General features: G+C 35.9%; 1 protein-coding gene across 1 annotated transcript; it reads left to right on the forward strand.

Annotated features, from left to right (window-relative positions):
• The first annotated feature begins 1,510 nt into the window (after window positions 1–1,510).
• Window positions 1,511–4,402, forward strand: LOC136235304 (subtilisin-like protease SBT3). Its single transcript, XM_066024905.1, has one exon. It carries the CDS (start codon window positions 1,511–1,513, stop codon window positions 3,815–3,817), a length of 2,307 nt encoding a protein of 768 aa, XP_065880977.1. The 3' UTR covers window positions 3,818–4,402.
• The last annotated feature ends 16,412 nt before the right edge of the window (window positions 4,403–20,814 follow it).

A 20,814-nucleotide genomic window follows, 5' to 3' on the forward strand; every position in this document is an offset into this window, starting at 1 on the left:
AAAGGTTGCAAAAACTTTGCCTTCGGGGCCCCCTGAAAAAGCGAAACACCAAGGTTAGTTATATTTGCAGTTTACTGTAATGTCTAGTTTAATTATGTGGTATTAAATTGTTGTTTGTTAAGTTCCTTGTTCGTTGTATTAGGAGCTGCATGTTATTTTTATTGATGTGCATTTCTATTTGAATGTTAATTTATATGGTTTCATAATTCAATGTGTTGTTTATCTTAGTCATTTGCATATTGTATAGAATTTAGATAATTACAAATTAAATATTTAAATTTTTGATAATATTGAGATATTCGCCTAGAACGGCCACGTATTAATTGCCTGATACCGGAATGTTACGGCGTATCAAGCAAGGGGATCCGACAGGCGGATCACCAAGACCTCACCACAAGGGATCCGCGGGCGAACCTATGTGGCGAATCGCCATAACCTCTCAATCCGCCAGCGGAACAACTGAGCCGATCCCGCAATAAAGACTATTAATAAGCTATTAATAAGCTAACGGGCATACTTAAAGGAACATGTAACCGCCATTAATGAAGCATTAATGGAGACTTTCTAGTTACTAATGGTTACAACTTCACTACTATATATAGCTTCCCCCGTCGAACCCATCCACAGGGACGGAAGCTAATCGGAAATTCTCCACAAGTCATCAATTTTTTAGAATGTACAGCTAATATATATTCAATAATTTATTAGAAATGAAAGATCAAAATATAAATATATAATATATAGCACATTAACATAAACAAAATAATATTCAAACACAGATATCACTTCTTCCAAAAAAAATATCACTCAATTATTCAAAATATTATATATATATATATATATATCTTTTCAAAAAAAAATATATATTAATATCATATTGTAATGTCATATTTTGGTGTTATAATAGTTCCACATTAAAAAAGGCATGGGTTGGAGATGCTTACCTTAAGAGAACATGTACAAGGGCATTTGCAAGTTATATGCGTATTTTACTATTTTCCCAGCCATTTGATTCACCTTTGTTTACAGTCAACTTGATGGTCCTTCCATTCTAACTCCAAGTTCCAACACACAGTATACGAAGAGCATCCAAATCAAAGTAAAATCTTAAAAACGGAGTAGTAAAAGGTGAAAGTCATATTTAAAGAAAGAACCGCCAAATTTGAGTAGAAACTTGACTACCATTTTTAATTATAAAGAGAGGACAGACAAAAAGTTGGAGGGAAGCTGCTACCTTGGATAAAAGAACTGAAGAATTTTCTTTATTATCATCACCGTCACTAACAACTATCATTTTGCCGCACATGCCAACATGGTTTCTTGCATGTTTCTTTTCATATTCCATAATTAGCTGCCAACTAGTCATTTTCAGAATTAAAAATAACACTGATCAGATCTGCATCAGGAAATAAAAACAATTAACGATCAAAAAGTAATTGACCACTGTCTATATAAACAGAAACCAAGTCTACTGTCTCAGCATATTATTTCATATCCTTCAGCCAAAGCAATGTTTTACAATATTGATTTGGAAGTATGGCTTGCTCTAACCACTGCTTTCACACTCTTCATTCCGGCACTAGTAGCACAAACCGACACCTACATTATCCACATGGACGTATCTGCCATGCCCAAAGCCTTCTCCACACAGCACAGTTGGCACTTGGCTACTCTTTCCTCTGTTTTCACAGACTCTACAGCCACAACTTCAATCTCTGCCGCAGCAGCCGCCTCTTCTAAACTTCTCTATTCTTACACCCATGCTATCAACGGTTTTAGTGCTTGTCTTACTCCTTGGGAGCTTGACATTTTAAAAGCTTCACCTGGCTATATTTCCGCCTTCAAAGATGTAAGAGTTGAAGCGGACACAACTCGTTCAACTTCATTTCTTGGTCTCAATCCCAAATCCAGAGCTTGGAAGAATTCCAATTATGGAGAAGGTATGATTATTGGAGTGGTGGATTCAGGTGTTTGGCCGGAAAGTGAGAGCTACAGTGATAAAGGAATGTCTAGTATTCCAAAAAGATGGAGAGGAGAATGTGAAAGTGGAACCCAATTCAATTCCTCGCTGTGCAACAAGAAACTCATCGGAGCCCGGTCCTTCAACAAAGGAGTGATTGCAAATGATCCTAATGTCACTATATCCATGAATTCTACCCGTGATACAGATGGCCATGGGACCCATACATCTAGCACGGCGGCAGGGAATTTTGTGGAAGGAGCATCTTACTTTGGTTATGCCATGGGAACTGCCCGCGGAGTGGCTCCGCGTTCGCATGTAGCAGTTTATAAGGCCCTGTGGGATGAAGGGACTTTTGCATCTGATATAATTGCTGCAATTGATCAAGCAATTATTGATCAAGTTGATGTTTTGTCCATCTCATTGAGCGTATTTGGGGTTCCTTTCTATGAAGACCCTATTGCGTTGGCCACATTTGCAGCTGTGCAGAAGAATATAGTTGTGGCAGGCTCTGCAGGGAATAGAGGGTCTTCCATCTTGACAATCAGGAATGCTGCACCTTGGGTTCTTACTGTTGCTGCTAGTACAATAGACCGAAAGTTCAATGCTGTTATGAAACTCGGAGATGGAGTTACAGTCACTGGCCTAGCTATCTATCCACTAGATTTTCCTTCTAGGAAACTTCCAATTGTTTTCACCAATGGAGCATGTTCCACAGTCGCCGAATTTTCTGATTTTGATAAAAGTGTTGTAGTATGTGAAGAGACAATTGATACCTCACTCGAAATCCAATTTGGTACTGTGGGAGCAACAAATGTTACTGGAGGTGTGTTCATTACTAATTCCACGGAGTTTGATTCGTCTCTCCCTTCCCGATTTCCAGCAATATTTTTGAATTTTCAAAATGGGCAAAAGCTCAAAAAGTACATAAATGCCAGCACTTCGCCACAAGTAAGCATAAAATTCAAGAGAAATAGTGTGAGAAATACAGCAGCACCAAGTGTTGCTGCATACAGCTCAAGAGGACCATCTCGCATTATCCCAGAGGTGTTGAAACCTGACATTATGGCTCCTGGTACTCAAATCTTGGCTGCTTGGCCTGAAAAAAGTTCAGTGGGATTCAAAAATGGTAAAAAGATATTCAGTAATTTTGAAATTTTATCTGGGACATCTATGGCTTGCCCACACGCAGCAGGAGTAGCAGCTCTTTTGAAGAAGGCACACCCTGATTGGAGCCCTGCTGCAATAAAATCCGCCATGATGACCACTGCTGATACCATGGATCGCAACAATGAGCCTATCAAAGATCTTGGTCTCGTTAACCTGCCGGCCACTCCAGTAGCGATGGGAAGCGGCCATATAAATCCCAACAAGGCACTAAATCCTGGCCTTATCTATGACTTAAAGTCAACCGACTATGTCAAATTACTCTGTGCCTTAAATTATACCCAAAGCCAAATCCAAATTATCACAAAATCACCTTCTAATGATTGTTCCTCCCCTTCATTGGACATCAATTATCCCTCTTTTATTGCGTTCTTCAACGGAGAAGAGTCAGAATCCAACTTGACCACCGTCAAAGAATTTCACAGAACTGTAACCAATGTGGGGGACGCAATTTCAACCTATACTGCGAGTTGGACTCCTATTAATGGATTAAATGTTAGTGTTGTTCCAAAGAAGTTGCAGTTTAAAGCCATGAATGAAAAGTTAACTTACAAGCTAGTTCTTCAAGGTCCAAAGAAGACAGAGGAATTCCTAGCTTTCGGTCAACTTAGTTGGGTAGATTCTAAGCGAAAGCACATTGTCAGGAGTCCTATTGTGGTCGCAAGCTTCCATGTGGATAATATAGGCTAGGGATTATCATAGACATAGAAAAAAAGTAGTGCAAAGTGTAAACATTTCGAATAGACTGATTAATTAGAGTGAGCAGGACTCCTACGCCTAAGCTTTTAGTCACAAAAAAAAAGTGAGATCTATCCTGTAATGAAATTAGTAATGAGAAAGTACCTAGTGTTGTCAAGATTCAAGGGATACGACTCGTATGCGTCAGTTTCACAAAAGAAGATTCCTGATAAACAAATGCTCGATGTAGTTGTCATGGAGGACGCAACAAATAAGATTATGTCAGAACTTTATATATGTGTATGTTGCTTTCAAGTTTCAAAACTTAAGATTTAAAAATCCAAATTCTAATTTGAGTCTTATTATGAAAAACAGAGAATTTAAAACGAATATGATTCGTTTGAAAAAAAAAAAAAAACAATATCTAACCAAGAAAAGAAAATTTCAACATAAAGTCCTTTCCCAAAATTAGAAGACAAACACCCAAAGTGAGAAACAGGTGATTTTAGATCCAGACAAGCACAAAACAGTCAGTGCCCAAAATTCCATTATGCACAAACATAAAGTCTAATGCAAAGATGAGCACAGAGGCCTGCTTTCTTATTAACTTAATGAATCTGACCAGATCGTATCTCTCTCCGGAATTGTATTATGACCCACAGAAACATGTTACACAGTAAAATGTAACATATCAGAAGACTAGGAGTTAATATCAAACTCCAAATAGATCAACTATTAATCCCATAAAACTGCATAAGAGCAGAAATAATCCCATAAATTTGTTAGTAACTTAGCATTATTAATTATTATTCCATCTTTTGCAAAAAAAAAACAAATTGAGACAAGGATTTACGTAAAAATTGCATGTAAAAATCATTAGATAGATGGGGAACTAACTATGTGACGTTACTGACCTTGGGAGCAACATCCATATTGTTCATCACTATGAACTTGCAGTGAACCCCTATTAGAGATTATATTGTTTATATATTGTTTATTGATAGAGTCTATTTCAACCATACAGTTAGCTAGTATTAGTTATTCACTACAACAAGGATTGTACTCTGTATATATACTTTCTTTATAATTCAATAACAATACTCAGTGATTCAAACTGTTACATGGTATCAGAGACTAATCTTTCTTCCTAAACCTACCTTCCTCTCCCCATCTCACCGAAAACCCTAGCTTCCCTAAGCTGCCGCCGCCGCCGCCGTCAAACACAGCCCTCCTCCTCTACCTAAAATGACGAACACCACCGCGGCCTCCAACAATTCCGGCAACTCCAACACCAATACAAACACAACCGCGACCTCTCCCAACTCCGATCCTACTCCCACCACTCATCTATCCCTAACTGTTTCCAATATCTCCACCTTTATCAAAATCACCCTTGATATTGAAAAAGGCCATTACCCGACTTGGGCGGCTCTATTCAAACTCCATGATACAGCCTATCAAGTTCTCGACCATATCCTTCCATCTCCAAACCCTTCCGCTACATCTCTCCAAAACACAAACCCTGCACTCTGGTCACGTATTGACGCTGTTGTCCTCCAATGGATCTACAGCACTATCTCCCTTGATTTACTACACACAATCATTGAAGCAGATTCGTCTGCAGCCGCAGCCTAGACCAAATTACAAGACATTTGTTCTGACAATAAGCACTCTCGTGCTTTGTTCCTTCAACAGGAATTCTCAAAAATCAAACTCGATGATTTCTCCGACATCTCATCATACTGTCAGCATCTCAAATCCCTCTCTGATCAACTCTCGAATGTTGACTGTCCTGTTACCAATGATCAGATGGTCCTGCAACTTATTTCTGGCTTAACTGACGCCTACGACACAGTTGGCACACAGATCCGACACGGAGATCCTCTTCCTCCTTTCCACAGAGCCCGTTCTATGTTGATCCTAGAGGAAACAGCAAAATCCAAAAAGAACAGCCCCTCCACCGACACTGTCGCGCTATCGGCATCCTCCGATGTCGCTGAACAGCCGCCGCACCACTCCCATCGGCCAGCGCACAATCGCGTGCCACAGCCCTATCGCGGTGGGCGATACGGCGGCCGTCACAATCGCGGAAGAGGGGGTCGCTACCACAACAGAAACTCGGTCGGCTCCTCTTACCGTCAGCCGTTCAACCCGCCTTGGGCTCCCCACTATCCCTGGGCGGCGCAGCAGACATGGGCAGCTCCACCGTGCCCCTTCCCGACGGCACCTTGGCCAACTCAGCCACCTTCTGGTCGTCCACAGTCGCACCCCGGCATCCTCGGCCCGCGCCCTAACATGCCACAGGCTCATCTGAACATGGCGCACCCAAGCTATGCCCCTACAGACATTGAACATGCCATGCACACCATGACCATCACACCACCGGATCAATGGCACATGGACACAGGAGCCACGTCCCATATGACTGCAAACAAAGGTACACTCAAGTCTTATTTTCATTCGAGCCTCAATAATAATATTATTGTCGGTAATGGTAATTGTGTGCCTATTTGTGGATCTGGTAATGCATCTTTAGCCACCAAACACTATCCCCTTAAATTAAATAATGTCTTGCATGCACCTCAATTGATCAAAAATCTAATTTATGTCCGTCAATTTACTACTGATAATCAAGTGTCTGTGAATTTTGATCCTTTCGGTTTTTCTGTGAAGGATTTACGGACGGGGACTCCTATCATGAGATGTAATAGTACCGGGGATCTCTATCCAGTTGTGTCTAGCAGTCTCCTATCACTTTCTCCTCCTTCCGCTCTCACTGCATTATCTTCCGATGTCTGGCATCATCGCTTGGGACATCCCGGACCTCTAATTTTAGACGCTCTTTTGAATAAAAATTTAATTTCGTGTAATAGGATTAGGAATGCTTCTGTTTGTTCATTTTGTGTTACTGGAAAACAAGTTCAATTACCGTTTCAATCATCTTTTAATTCTGCTTCTATGCCTTTTGACTTAATTCATAGTGATATATGGACATCTCCTACTTTGAGTTCCAGTGGTCACCGTTATTATGTTTTATTTCTCGACAATTACTCTAATTTTTTGTGGACTTTTCCTCTAGCCAAGAAATCCCAAGTCTATTCTGTATTTCTGATTTTTCGCACTTTCGTCCGAACTCAGTTTGAACGTGACATTAAATGCTTTCAATGTGATAATGGCGGTGAATTCAATAATAATTCTTTCCGTCAATTTTGCGTTACTAATGGAATGGAATTCCGTTTTTCGTGTCCATACACTTCCTCTCAAAATGAAAAATCTGAACGCACCATTCGAACCATTAATAATGTCATTCGAACCATCGTAAATCATGCCTCCGTTCCATTTAATTTTTGGCACCACGCCCTTGCACTCGCCACGTACTTACTCAATATATACCCTCACAAAATATTGGGCTACAATTCACCAACTACAGTACTCTATCAAAGGGAACCCACTTACTCTCACTTACGTGTTTTTGGGTGTTTATGTTTTCCTTTGATTCTGTCTTCCTCTCGTCACAAGTTAGAAGCTCGCTCCCGTCCTTGTGTCTTCCTAGGTTACCCATCCAATCATCGCGGGTACAAATGCTATGATTTATCCCAAAACCGAATAATCATCTCTCGTCATGTCGTCTTTAACGAATCTGTTTTTCCATTTGCTGTCAAAAGCGCAAATTCTACCTCTACTCCTAACGTCGACACTGAAATCGGTGGATTATCACCTCCTGTTCCGATCGAACCAAACTCTACGTCGCCCAGTCCTCCCACCTTGTCGTCGTCGAGTCTCGTCCCGTCCGCGTCCTCCGAAACAGGCTTCTCGTCGCCTGCGTCTGTCACTCCATTTGTGTCTGTATCTCCTTCTTCGCGTCTTGTCCCGTCGGCATCCGCGTCGTCGTCCCCTGCGTCCATTGTGTCCCCTGGCTCCTCGTCGCGTCTGTCCCCTAATTCGTCCCCAACACGACCATTCAGTTCTGAAAATAATTCCTCAAATAGAACAGCGACCGCTGTTCCACAGCAATCAGCCACCAATCTTTCCAATCCCGATCCAAACGTACACCACATGACCACACGAGCACAACACGGGATTTACAAACCCTGTCGCCTGCTCAATTTACACACTTCCACATCACATAATATTTCCCCTTTACCCAAAACACCAGCCCTTGCATTATGTGATCCCAATTGGACACAAGCCATGACTGATGAGTTTGAGGCTCTTATTGAAAATAAGATGTGGGTACTTGTACCCCGTCCTAAAAATGCTAATGTTATTCGTAGTTGGTGGATTTTCAGGCACAAAACGAAATCGGACAGATCATTTGAAAGATACAAGGCCAAACTAGTTGGAAACGGGTCAGGTCAATTGGCCGGTGTCGACTGTGGTGACACTTTCAGTCCTGTGGTCAAACCAGCGACTATTCGGGCAGTTCTCAGTCTTGCAATTTCCAAAAATTGGAATCTTCGTCAGTTGGATGTCAAGAACGCCTTCCTTCATGGGGATCTTCATGAAACAGTCTACATGCATCAACCATTGGGTTTCCGTAATGCAAAATTTCCAGATCATGTGTGCCTGCTTCAGAAATCACTCTATGGGCTAAAACAGGCTCCACGAGCCTGGTATCAGCGGTTTGCCGCATATGTTACTAAAGTGGGATTTACCAACAGTGTATCAGACAGCTCTCTCTTTATTTATCACCAAGGCACAGACACGGCCTATATCCTCTTGTATGTCGATGACATTGTTTGTCACTTCGTCTGACAGTCTTCAGCAGTCCATCATCTCCAAACTCAGCTCGGAATTTGCAATGAAAGACTTGGGTCCGTTACATTACTTCTTGGGAATTTCTGTCACCCAATCACATGGTTCCCTATTCTTATCACAGCGGAAATATGCATCTGAAATTATTGAGAAAGCAGGTCTCGGATCCTGCAATGCAGCGGCTACCCCTGTCGACACTAAACAGAAGCTCAGTATATCCTCAGGATCAGCTTATCACAATCCCACTGAATACAGAAAATTGGCCGGTGCTCTTCAGTATCTGACACTCACCCGACCTGACATATCATATGCCGTTCAGCAAGTTTGTCTGTTTATGCATGATCCAAAAACCACACACATGGCTGCCCTCAAGAGAATTCTTCGGTATGTTCACGGCACACTTGACCTTGGTCTCAGCTTCATTGCTTCATCTCCCACCCAATTAATCTCCTACACAGACGCGGATTGGGCAGGCTGCCCCGATACACGCCGTTCCACTTCAGGGTACTGTGTTTTTCTTGGGGATAACCTCATTTCTTGGTCCGCGAAGAGGCAGCCCACGTTATCCCGTTCCAGCACTGAAGCCGAGTATCGCGTGGTGGCAAACGTTGTGTCAGAAACGTGTTGGATTCGAAATCTTCTTCTTGAACTTGGCTGCCCGGTCCGGAAACCCACTATTGTTTATTGTGATAATGTCAGCGCCGTCTACTTAGCCGGCAATCCGGTTCAGCACCACCGCACCAAACATGTAGAAATGGATATTCATTTCGTTCGCGAAAGAGTAGCCAAAGGGGAGGTTCGAGTTCTACATGTTCCCTCTAGATATCAAATTGCTGACATTTTCACCAAAGGTCTACCTTCCCCACTCTTCGAAGACTTCCGTAATAGTCTCAACGTTCGGCCTCCGAACGTATCAACTACGGGGGAGTATTAGAGATTATATTGTTTATTGATAGAGTTTATCTCAACCATACAGTTAGCTAGTATAGTTATTCACTACAACAAGGATTGTTACTCTGTATATATACTCAGTTATAATTCAATAACAATACTCAGTGATTCAAACTGTTACACCCCCATCTCACTGTTGAACTCTTCCCCCAAGTGTGAACCTCCAGCCTTAAAGCAACAAGATTAAAAGACCAACATGAATAAAATGCATAAGAACCTCAGTACATTATTAAGCTGTGAGAACTTCAAATACGCATCATTTCTTTTCAAGATAAAGGTGAATACTACTTAATTTGGCTATGATAGTTATGGTTATATAAGCACTTCACAACGTTGCTGTCTAATATGATCCAGCTTTTATATTCTTGGAAACAAGCATGAAATTCAATCATATCCTTAAATCTATAGGCACAAGTTATTATAGTTCTGATCTCCTCAACTATGGAAAACCACAAAATAATAATAACAACATAGATGAAGGAAGAGTCTACCATGATATTCAACGTTTAGTAAAGCTTCCTTCTGATGCAGCCAGCCAGCATAGCAACATGACACTATTACTGAATATGCCATCAATTCATTATAAGCTTTCTCCTGAAGCTGAAAATAATGAAACAAAATGTTCTTTTACATTAGCAATCGAAATTACAAGGGAAAGTAATAGTAGGCATAGACAGCAACTTTTACCATTAACCAACCCCATAAATCACCTCAGCTTTCTATAGAACCAGAAGCCCAAGGAAACTTAAGATTTTCCAATCTTAATGTCGAACAATTTACCTATTATCAAAGTATATATTCTTGAAATAGTGCTGATCGTTTCAATTAGATATATTCATCAAAAAGATTTTATCCAAACCGGTTTATATAATACTAGATAATTTATTTGAAAATAGACTAATAAAAAGAATACCTAAATGGAAATGGAGACTCCAGTTATCGGTTGGAGTTCGCTCTTCACGTCGTCGGCCCGCCTTTGAAGTCGCTGTTCGGAGTATGTAGACGGAAAGGAGAAATAGAGAAAGAGTGAAAGGGAAAAGAAGACAGATGATAAAGGGAGGAGGAAGAGAAAGGAAAAGGCTGGCCGGTCGGATGATGTCGCATGGTCGAAATGGGAGGACGTAAGAGCAGAGAGGACTGTGGGCGGGAATCGGAATGAGAGAAAATGGGGATGGTTCCCTCCTTTTTATTTTTTACATATACGACATATCATATATTTACTTTTTCAAATTTACTCTAAGAGAGAGGCCCTATTCTTGTTCTTTATTACTTAACAATCAGTTCAGTTCAGTTCACGAGTAATCAGTTCAGTTCAGTATTCAGTTTTAATATTCAATAATTTATCATTATTTATTATAATTATTATATATTATTATTATTTATATATAATTTATTATTATTATCATTATTTATTTATAATTTCAGCAATTTATTATAATTATTATAATTTATTATATATTAATTTATCTATTTTCATTATAATTATATTTATATATAATTTATGTTTTGTCATTATATATATTATCATTATTTATTATAATTATAATTATTTGGTGCAACTTATTTACAAATTTTACGAAAAGTAAATAAATATTATATTAATACGTTTACATTACAATGCTCTAAAAAATTAACTCGCTCAACTACATTTTAATTGTTTTTAATCATCTTCGTTAACTTCATCATCATCGTCAAGTTCATTCTCCACTCTCAATTCATCCCCCGCTCCCACTTCATTCTCGGCTAGACATGATTGCCAAATCTGTTGCGCGATATCATTCCGCACTGCTAACATGGCGTCTTTACGATCTACATTAAACATATCTGAAATATTATTAAGCCTAGATTATATTTGATATTTAATTTAGTTTAATCTTTAATAATATGTTTATTTATTATTGATATTATTTTTTTTGGTAGAAATATTATTATTATTATTATTATTATTATAAGCTTATTAATGTCCAATATTATCATTAAATTATTTTAAAGTCTAATCATCATTATTGTTACGTTCGATTAAATTCGGTTAAGTTCGGTATCATTCAGTTAAGTTCAGTAGCATTCAGTTAAATTCAGTTCAGTTCAGTATTCAGTTCAGTTCAGTTCAGTTCAGTAGCATTCAGTTCAGTTCAGTTCAGTTCAGTTTTTTTCAGTGATAAAGAACAGAGCCAGAATCTCATTAGAAATTATTTTTTTGGGATAAGTAATAAAATAACACTATTTTTGGAAATTCAAAATTTAACTTCAATATACAAAATAACACTATTTTAGTTTAATATTTATAAAATTATATTAATTTAGTTCTAAATAACGGAATTTAGAAGCAATACCAATTGAAACTATAAACTTAAAATAAATAAAAATATAACACAATTTGAATAAATACCGATACGTTTCTTAATCTCAAAATTACAGAAAAATAGTTGCAATCAAAATTTTATCACTGAAATCTTTCAAATGAATAGATTTACATCCATATTATATAGTAAATTCGTAGACTGAATACTGATATAGCAGTAATTTAGAATCTCTTCGCTTATGTGTCTTTTCCACATATTTTTCAAAAATATTCTAATTTTTTAGGCCCCCTCAACCGGTTTACTTTTATAAAGCTGTTGTTTCTCTAAAACTATTTTAATAGTTATTTCTCATATTCTGAATCCTTCCTTCTCCTTCGCAATGTTAGCAGTAAGCAGTTTCATTATTTATATCTCTAACTCCTCATCTCTATCTCCATCTATCGATTCTCTCTCTTTGGTATTTTTTCTTAATTCCACTTCTTTCTTAATGTTTTTGGGAGATTCTCCATTGATTCAGATTGGGCAATCAATAATGGGAATTGGCTATGGCTACCATGTTCATCATTCTTTTATCAGGTATCAAATCGAGTATTTACATGTGCAAAGCTTTTAGGATTGAGCACTTGATCCATTATATCAAGCAGTCGAAAATCACAAAATGAAGAGCTTCGATTCATGGTTTTTCCCAAAATATTATAGATCATAGACATTATAAAATGAAAAGCTTCGACTCGAGGTCAGGCAGAATGTCAACTTTGATGGCACAAATTCAAAAGTCAGTAAGGAGCTAAGGATCACCTTTTTTGAAAGGTATACTTTCGAAAATCAACTTCTTCGTAGATTTCTTATATTTAATTCTAGCCACTAATCTATTCATGGTTCAATGGAAAATCTTATCGACATAATTGTCGCATCTATGGCTACAATATGTTGATTTTTGTGATAGTGTATTTTGCTAATTAATATTATATTTGCCGATGTGTCTAACCTAAGTTTATAAACTAGCAGAAGAAATTGCATATCTGTAAACTCGGTTTATAAGCTAGCCAAGTAAACTCAGTTTCTATAAATTCGGTTTAGAAGCTAACAACTCCCACTAGAGTATCACCATCTTCACACACTCCATGTTTGACTTCCGTTGAACCAACTTATGCTAATTCATTAATCTTATGATTAGTAAAATGTCTAAGAGTGATAGAAATCCTTCTAGTGAAAAGAACTTACTACATGCATTATGCCATGGACATTTATGTTTGGGGCATGTTTATGTTTGGGTTGGTTACGCAACTTTGTTACTGTAATTGATATTGGCATGAGTTGGCTTTACTTTTGTAGTTGTGTTATTCTACGTAGTATATTTTTCTAGAGTTCTAAGATCTTATACATTTTGTCCTGCAGTATCACAAACACAAAAACAGTAAAGTACATGGTTTAAGTATTGAACCATGGTTTTGGATATTGGTCGGCATCAGTTGGCCTATCGAGTTGTATTTACGTTACTGTCTGTATCAGTTGGATATAGTCTGTAACTTCCACCTACTAATTTTATCTCTCGATTTAGCACTTTTATATGTTTATTTTGTTTACAGTAAATCTAAATTTGATGGGGTTAAGTTATCCGATTCTAAAAATCTAAACTAATCTAAAGTAAATTAGGAACAACTTTGATGAATAAATGAATTTTATGGAAATGAAATGGAATGGTTGTACTTAAAGTATGTTTTCATAAACATTTTTTCTGACTTCATAGGCTAAGTCAATTATTGTTTCCAACTTACTCTCTCGATATAAATTTAGAGTTCTTTATAAGTTCATATGAAGCATTAATTCCTAGTTTTCACTTAGAGAATTAATTTACTAATATAAAAAATTACAAGTATACAAGTTAACATACGACAATCTTTCAATAAACCTGATCTCTTTAGGGCTTGATTGGATGGAGGGTTTAGAGGGGTTAGTAAGGGAAGGGTTAGTAAGGGTTGATAGAAACCCTTGTTTGGTAGGAGGAAGGGTTAGTAAGGGTTTCTACAAACCCTTGTTTGGAACACAAAAAAATTAGAAGGGTAAGGGTTTGGAGGGGTTTTGAAGGGTTTGTTTTTAAGAAATTCTATCTAATTTTGAACCCTCAAATTTGGTGGGTTTGGAAGGGTTAGAAATTACCCTTCCTTCCCCTTCCTTCCCTTTCCTTACCTTTCCTTACCTTTCTCTACCATTCCTTTATTAACCCTTCCCTACCCTTCATCCAATCAAGCCCTTAGTGAATATTGAATGATCAATTCCTTATAATCTTAGTTAGGATCAATCTCTTAATCTGTTTTCTAACTTAAAAATATCAATACATGAAAAGATTGAAAACATTCATATAAGGAAACTCTATAATAGAATTTTACTGTAGTAAATAAAGAATATTTTTTAAAAATAAAATAAAATGAAGAATACTTGAACATTGATTTGATGTAAAATGTAATCCATAAACATAAAACATAACAGTAAACATAAATGTATGTAGAGATTCAAGAAAGAAAAAATGAAGTTTAAAAGGAATGATGATCTCTCTATCCTTTACATGTAGTCTTCTTCTTCTTTCTTGATCTATGTTTTCCAAAATTCACTTGTAGAATGATGAGTTGCTCTCTAATTATTTTGTATTAATTCTCATATGTTTTTCTGTCTCTTATTCTGAATTTGGCTTCTCTTAATGAAGTAATTGAAAGGCACCCCTCCACAAGGACATGAGTTTTCAAGACACCTTTCTAGGAGGACATGTATTTTAGGAGGAGAAGATGCAACTTTTGGAGAGAAGCCAAGTCTTTTAGAATGTTTCCGGAATGATATGAGCTTTAGGATCTGGGAAGGAAACCGTTAGGTGAAGTGTCTGTGACTTTGTGTAAAATCTGAAAATTGCACGTTCGTGCAATATGGAATTCCAGCTTTGTTCATAAGCTTGATTCCTTTGCATTTTTAAGGGAAGTTTATCCTAAATCCTTATTGAGTACATGGAAAGAAGAATAAAGCATGTAATGAAAATATAATACTTAAATATATTAATGAACTCTTGATGTATTTAATAAAAAAGACATTAAGGTACTTAAAATATGAACTTCTTGGGTTCATATCAAACAACACATGGAAAGTTGAAAGCTCTTATAACACTAATAATCCTCAGAGGATTCCACATATGCAAGCATGATTATGAATTGTAAAATAAATAATAAAAAATCCCAATTGAACAACATAATTAAGCAAGAATACCTCCAACATTGAATGATTTGGACCTATTAACAAAAATGAATAATTATTATTTGTATAATAATGGAGGAAATGAGAGAAATGTCAATCTTAAAAATCTAACAATGGATACATAAGAAAATAATATCCGTAAACAATATCCAAATTCCAATACATCAAACAATGAATACCAATATGTAAAACTAAGGTTCTTATGGTATTATAGGTTGGTTTAGTTGCTGCTTAATCCAACAGAAAAATCACACATGCCAATGATTTCCTGTTTATAAATAAAAGACAAGACTCAGCTTCATATTCATCAAACAATTACAACAATGTAAATGTAACAAAGCCAAGGAATAAAAAGAAAAATTCGGCAAATCTGTCTATAGATTTATATTATAGTATAGATTATAATGGTAATAAAATGAAGTTCCATGGGCTTAAGTTACATAAAAAAATGTCAAATTATGTAGTTGGGAGGAAGGAATTACTTGACTCATTTGATCCTCCGCTTCAATTTAAGGATAGTGACCTTTTATGTAAGCAAGAATTATTGAAGTTAAAACTAAAACATAAGCAAAAAGGAAAGCACATATCATTAAGTGAAAAAAAGAAACCCTGGCAAAATATGAATGAAAAATAAATGTCGAAGTGAAGCTACTATCCCTTAAATGTAAATCGAACTAAGAGTTTAGGATGCTGCTTGCATTTCCCTTCGATTTAATTAAAAAAAGAGTAATAACTTTGTTCCTCGTGGGATCGATATCTTTTATTACTAAAAGGCAACCATGCACTTGCGAAAACTCTTCAACACTATGCTTGTTGAGTGTTTATCGCTTCAAAATTTAACAGTCTTATTGGTAATGATTTTCTTTTCTAAATGACAAATGCTTTAGGACATAATTTTATCCCACCATTTGCTAGGTATCTTACCCCATTAAATTACATATATTTTCTTACATACTATTCAAATGAATGTTCATATGAGAATCAAGGTTCAGAACATTTTTTATATTCTTACAATAAGGTGTCAAGCATGCAAGTCAAGTAAATGTTAATTTTTTTTATTAATGTTGATCTCCTATTTATTGTGTTCCTTTTAATTTTTGGCACATGTTTATACAGTCACTGAATTCTATGAGTGATTTCCAAGCCAAAACATTTTTGTCAATTCCATTTTTCCATTACTCAAGCAGATTGGGGACCTTTGTTGTGAAAATCGGTAACTATCATTTTCGTCTCTTCTCAATTTGATTGTCAGTGTGTGTAATTTTTCTTGGAACATTTTGTGACAATGAAGTATTCTTTTTTTAGGTTGTAGATGATGAGAGATACATTTTCAGGTCATCCATGCTCGGTTTATAGGTCGAGTATAGAGTTTGGCCTCATGGCATATCCAATAGTGTAAAAGTATTATATTCTACTTCACTTGTGCTATATATGTCACAAGTAAGCAGAGGATAAAGTTGAAGATTCTATATTCACTGTTCACATTTTGTTCTCATACTTCCTTGAACGTTTCTTTTATGTCATGCAATGTTTCTTCCTAATTTTCTTAGTCTTTTTGCCAAGCTTAGAAAATGTTACTTATTTTTGTTTTGAATCGTTGATATGTCAAACTCATATTCTACTTTGCCTAATCTTGAATCTGCAATTAACTTTCACATTGTATGTCATTTATGTGAATAAATATGAAGAATAATTCATTCAATAACTATTCAATAAGAACCAAATGGCACACTATATTTAGCATGGGACAATATCCAAATATTCCCATTTTCAAATTCCTATACTGACCTTCTTACCGAGTGCAAATCTTTCTATTCCTATAATTCAGACTTATTAGCTCCTAATTGAAATCTTGAAAATTTTAACACGTGACTGATATTTAATATCGTAAGAACCCTTTTCCTTTTCATTTAAATGTCATATTATATTATGTAAGCTAATATAGTGAGATTTCTATGTCAAACAATTGGTACAATATTTGAAAGGATGTTATGAAGCAGTTTTAATAAGTGTTATTAAAGACCTAATCCATTCATAGTTTGTTTGAAATGATGAAACACTTCCTCATGTATGCTAATTCCTAATTATCTTAAATGCTTATTTATTATCTATTAATATAATGTAAAGTTGTAAACATATTGTATGTAAAAATAGAGTGCATTTGCTGACATGTGTATTCTCAGTTTTTAGATTATTTTTATTTTAATTTCTCGCTTCTAGATGCATTGTTACGTTTTATTAATTTTTTTACCCTGGTGTTTACCATTTTAACACGTATTAGCCAACTGCTTTGAGTTGCTCCTTAATCCTCTTTCTAACCTCCATTTATGCTATTACGTTTTATGGGCTTCTCCCATAAGTACTGCTCCAAACTATCTTATTTCTATCTGACTAATTCCTCTCAACGTTAGTTATTAATATTGTTTTCTCTTTCATCATTTCATTTATTATGTTTTTCTTTGCTACAACGAATTTCACATTCCAATTTATGTCATTATTATAAAATCTGTAGCATCTATGATGAATTGCTTCTTTTGGAGCTCGAATCGCTCCTTCCATTATGCATCTCATTCTGGTAATCTTCTCATATGTTAAGGTTTTATTTAAGGAAAAAGTACAACAATAAACTTTGTGGTTTGGGCCATTTTCAAACATAAACTATGTGGTTTAAAAGTTTACAAACAGGTACCTCGAGGTTAATTCCGTTAATAAACACAGTCGAAAATACTAATAGTGTTGAAAAATGATGATGTAGCATTTTTAGTAAAAAAAGTCAAAAGGGTAAATCAGTCTTTTTAATTTATTTTTATTATTTATTAATTAACTTTTATTTTATCTACCCACCAATGATGGACACGTAACCATATTTATTCTTTCTCACTTTGACCCTTCTCCTACTCTCTATCTTCTTCCTCGTCGTAGGAAAGGTACCGCCATAGTCGAACCAGATATGAACAATTCGTGGAAATTGCAAGAATATAGAAAATTATGCACCATGCTCAGTTAGTTTCCACTTGAAACTACAAAATCTGAGTGTGTACAATGGTAAAGAAAATGTAGGATAAGAAGCCTCATCATTCTTCATAGATAAAATATGATTTTTTTGTATCTAGTTATAAATTTACTTCACATATACATCATGATTAACAACATCAACACACCAAGTAGTATTAGTCCCCTTTTTATCTCCTGTTTAGCAACCATTTCCACAAGATCTGGAGTAATGTTCTAGTGAAGCATTGACTCCAACTGAACTAACTTTCAAGCCAAGAGTTTCACATCCTTTTTTAAGAACCTGAATTTGAAATCCCTCCTCAGTGCGATTCCTTACAACTCCAATTCTTTCACAAATGGTATCTATATCAGAAACATATTTAGGACTAGCAAACATCTCAAGTTTCCGAGCAAGGTAAGAAATCTGATGTACATGATCTGTTGATAGTAATTAATATAATTGATATTTTGCATATATTTTGCTTTGGAACTTCTCGTAATAGTGGTCAAGTTTATTCGTTTTAGGAACTTCTAATTTGGAATTGGAGGATATGGAGATTGAAATATTGAAGATAGAGAGTAAGAGAAAGGTCAAAGTGAGAATGCATGTGGTGATGTGTAGGTAGACATAATAAAAGTTAATAAATAAACAATAAAAGAAATTAAAAAGACAGATTTAGTCTTTTGACTTTTTGACTAAGAATGACACATCCTCATTCTTTTTAAGAATGCATCATCATTTTTTTAACAACGTTAGTATTTTGGATTGTGTTTGCTAACTGAATTGACATCAAGGTACATGTTTGTAAACTTTAAAAAATGTTTGAAAATGGCCTAAGGTTTATTTTTGTACTTTTCCCTTTATTTAATCATTCGTTTTACCTTCAATTTATCCTTAAAGTGCACGTTTGCCTTTTGTGCTTAGATTCGATGTACTCTGCAATTTCTTATTATATATTGGAATTTTTTAGTTTTTCATTACAGAGTTGAAATTACTAATATTCTTTATGGAATGGTTGTTTGGTCGACTGGAATTGGAACTCACCATGTCGTTAAGGATTTCATGAAGGAAATTGGTTAGGTATATTAATCTTAGGATTTAGATTTATACATTTGGGGCTGATTGTCTCAAGTCTATCTTCCAGCAAGTTAGGTCGAATTGATGTGATCTGAATACTCTTTTATCAAACTCATTTCTTTCAATTGTCTGTGTTTCTACAAGCAGCAAAATAGACGTCCTCTAGTAACTGATGAATGGCTACGAGTTGAGGGATGTGATAACATATATGCCCTTAGTGATTGTGCAACAATTAACCAGCGTAAATTCATGGTATGTTGGGAAAATTGTAGTCACTTATTTCACACCAAATGCATAGATATATGGGTGGAACATTGACATGGACATGGACATTGACATGCTACATGCTACATGTCCTCTATGTAGACTTAAGTTGTTGCCTGATGAGAAGGAAAAAGGGAAGGCAGATCCATGAAGAGAAGAGATGATTGCTTATCTCTTTGGTGAGGAATATGTTAACTTTACTTTCTAACTATTTTATTAAATGGTTATTAGCTCCTCTAAATTAATGGAGAAAGTGAGATGTAAAAGTGGTCATATGATTTTAACTGCACGTACAATTCAGAGATAATAAGACAATTCAAAAGGAGCTTAATTCGATAATAAAATTTTATATCATTTTATTGAAGGAAAAACAATACTGCAAAGGACAATAAATAAAAGCCAAGGACAATTACTAGCACATGTTGGATTATATCTTAATTGATGTTCAACCATGGTCAAATATACGTGGCAGTTTCAAGAGTTATCAACAAACATGTAATTATACTTAAAATGCAAATTCTAAAGAAGCATTTTATAATATTGAAAGAGTTATTTATTATTCTTCAATATTTTAATACGCCATAATAATAAAAAATTATTACACTAAATTTTAATACCTACATATTCATTGGAGTTTCAATTTGTAAATTTCTTTTTTAAACATCTACACAATGGTGATAAAACCAAAATAAAAAAGATCGTGCAAAGCACGTCTGAGATTAATGGCTAAAGGCTTTTAAAAAGGTTCCAGCAGGTAGTGAAGAAATAATAATTTCTGTGGACATAAACGCCTTTTTAGACTCCTTCAACTCCTTGATTCGGGCTAAGAATTGGGCACGAAGAGACATATTGTCAAAATTACTTGCATCCAACAAAATAAAAAAATAGAATTAAGAAGAAGGATAAAATAAGGTCACATTTTTCTTCTTTTCAGTAGTTTTGGGTGCCCTTATAGACAATTTTTCATTTTTAGGTTGTGTAAGCCAAATGAAGGTTGGACCGAATCATATCCACCATGTCTTGATACGACCATTACTAGCTACAATCATAAAGAAGTGGGAGCCCATCTTTCTCCCTAGAAGTAAGTCCACTGGCAGGTTTCAAAGTTTCAGACACTATAGGAAGCTTCATTCCATTTTGTCTCAGAATGATAACCTTGAAAATAAGGACCTTCGGGAATAAAAGAGTTCGGCTTTATCCAAAACCACTCGGGGTTGAAATCTTTAACACTTTGAACCTTCTTGTTGAGAAAGTCTTGGCGATTTTGATGGGTTTTCTAGTAGATCATGTCATTAGTGCCTTTTTTCATAGAGTACCAACATGCATGCCACAATGCCCTAGTCATGTTAACATTAAGGTCATAACACACCTTAGAGAAATAAAGTAGTTCTAGCCAGGTATTTGGAGAAATTTGGCATGGATAC

This window comes from Euphorbia lathyris, chromosome 7 (assembly GCF_963576675.1).
Source record: "Euphorbia lathyris chromosome 7, ddEupLath1.1, whole genome shotgun sequence".
NCBI lineage: Eukaryota > Viridiplantae > Streptophyta > Magnoliopsida > Malpighiales > Euphorbiaceae > Euphorbia > Euphorbia lathyris.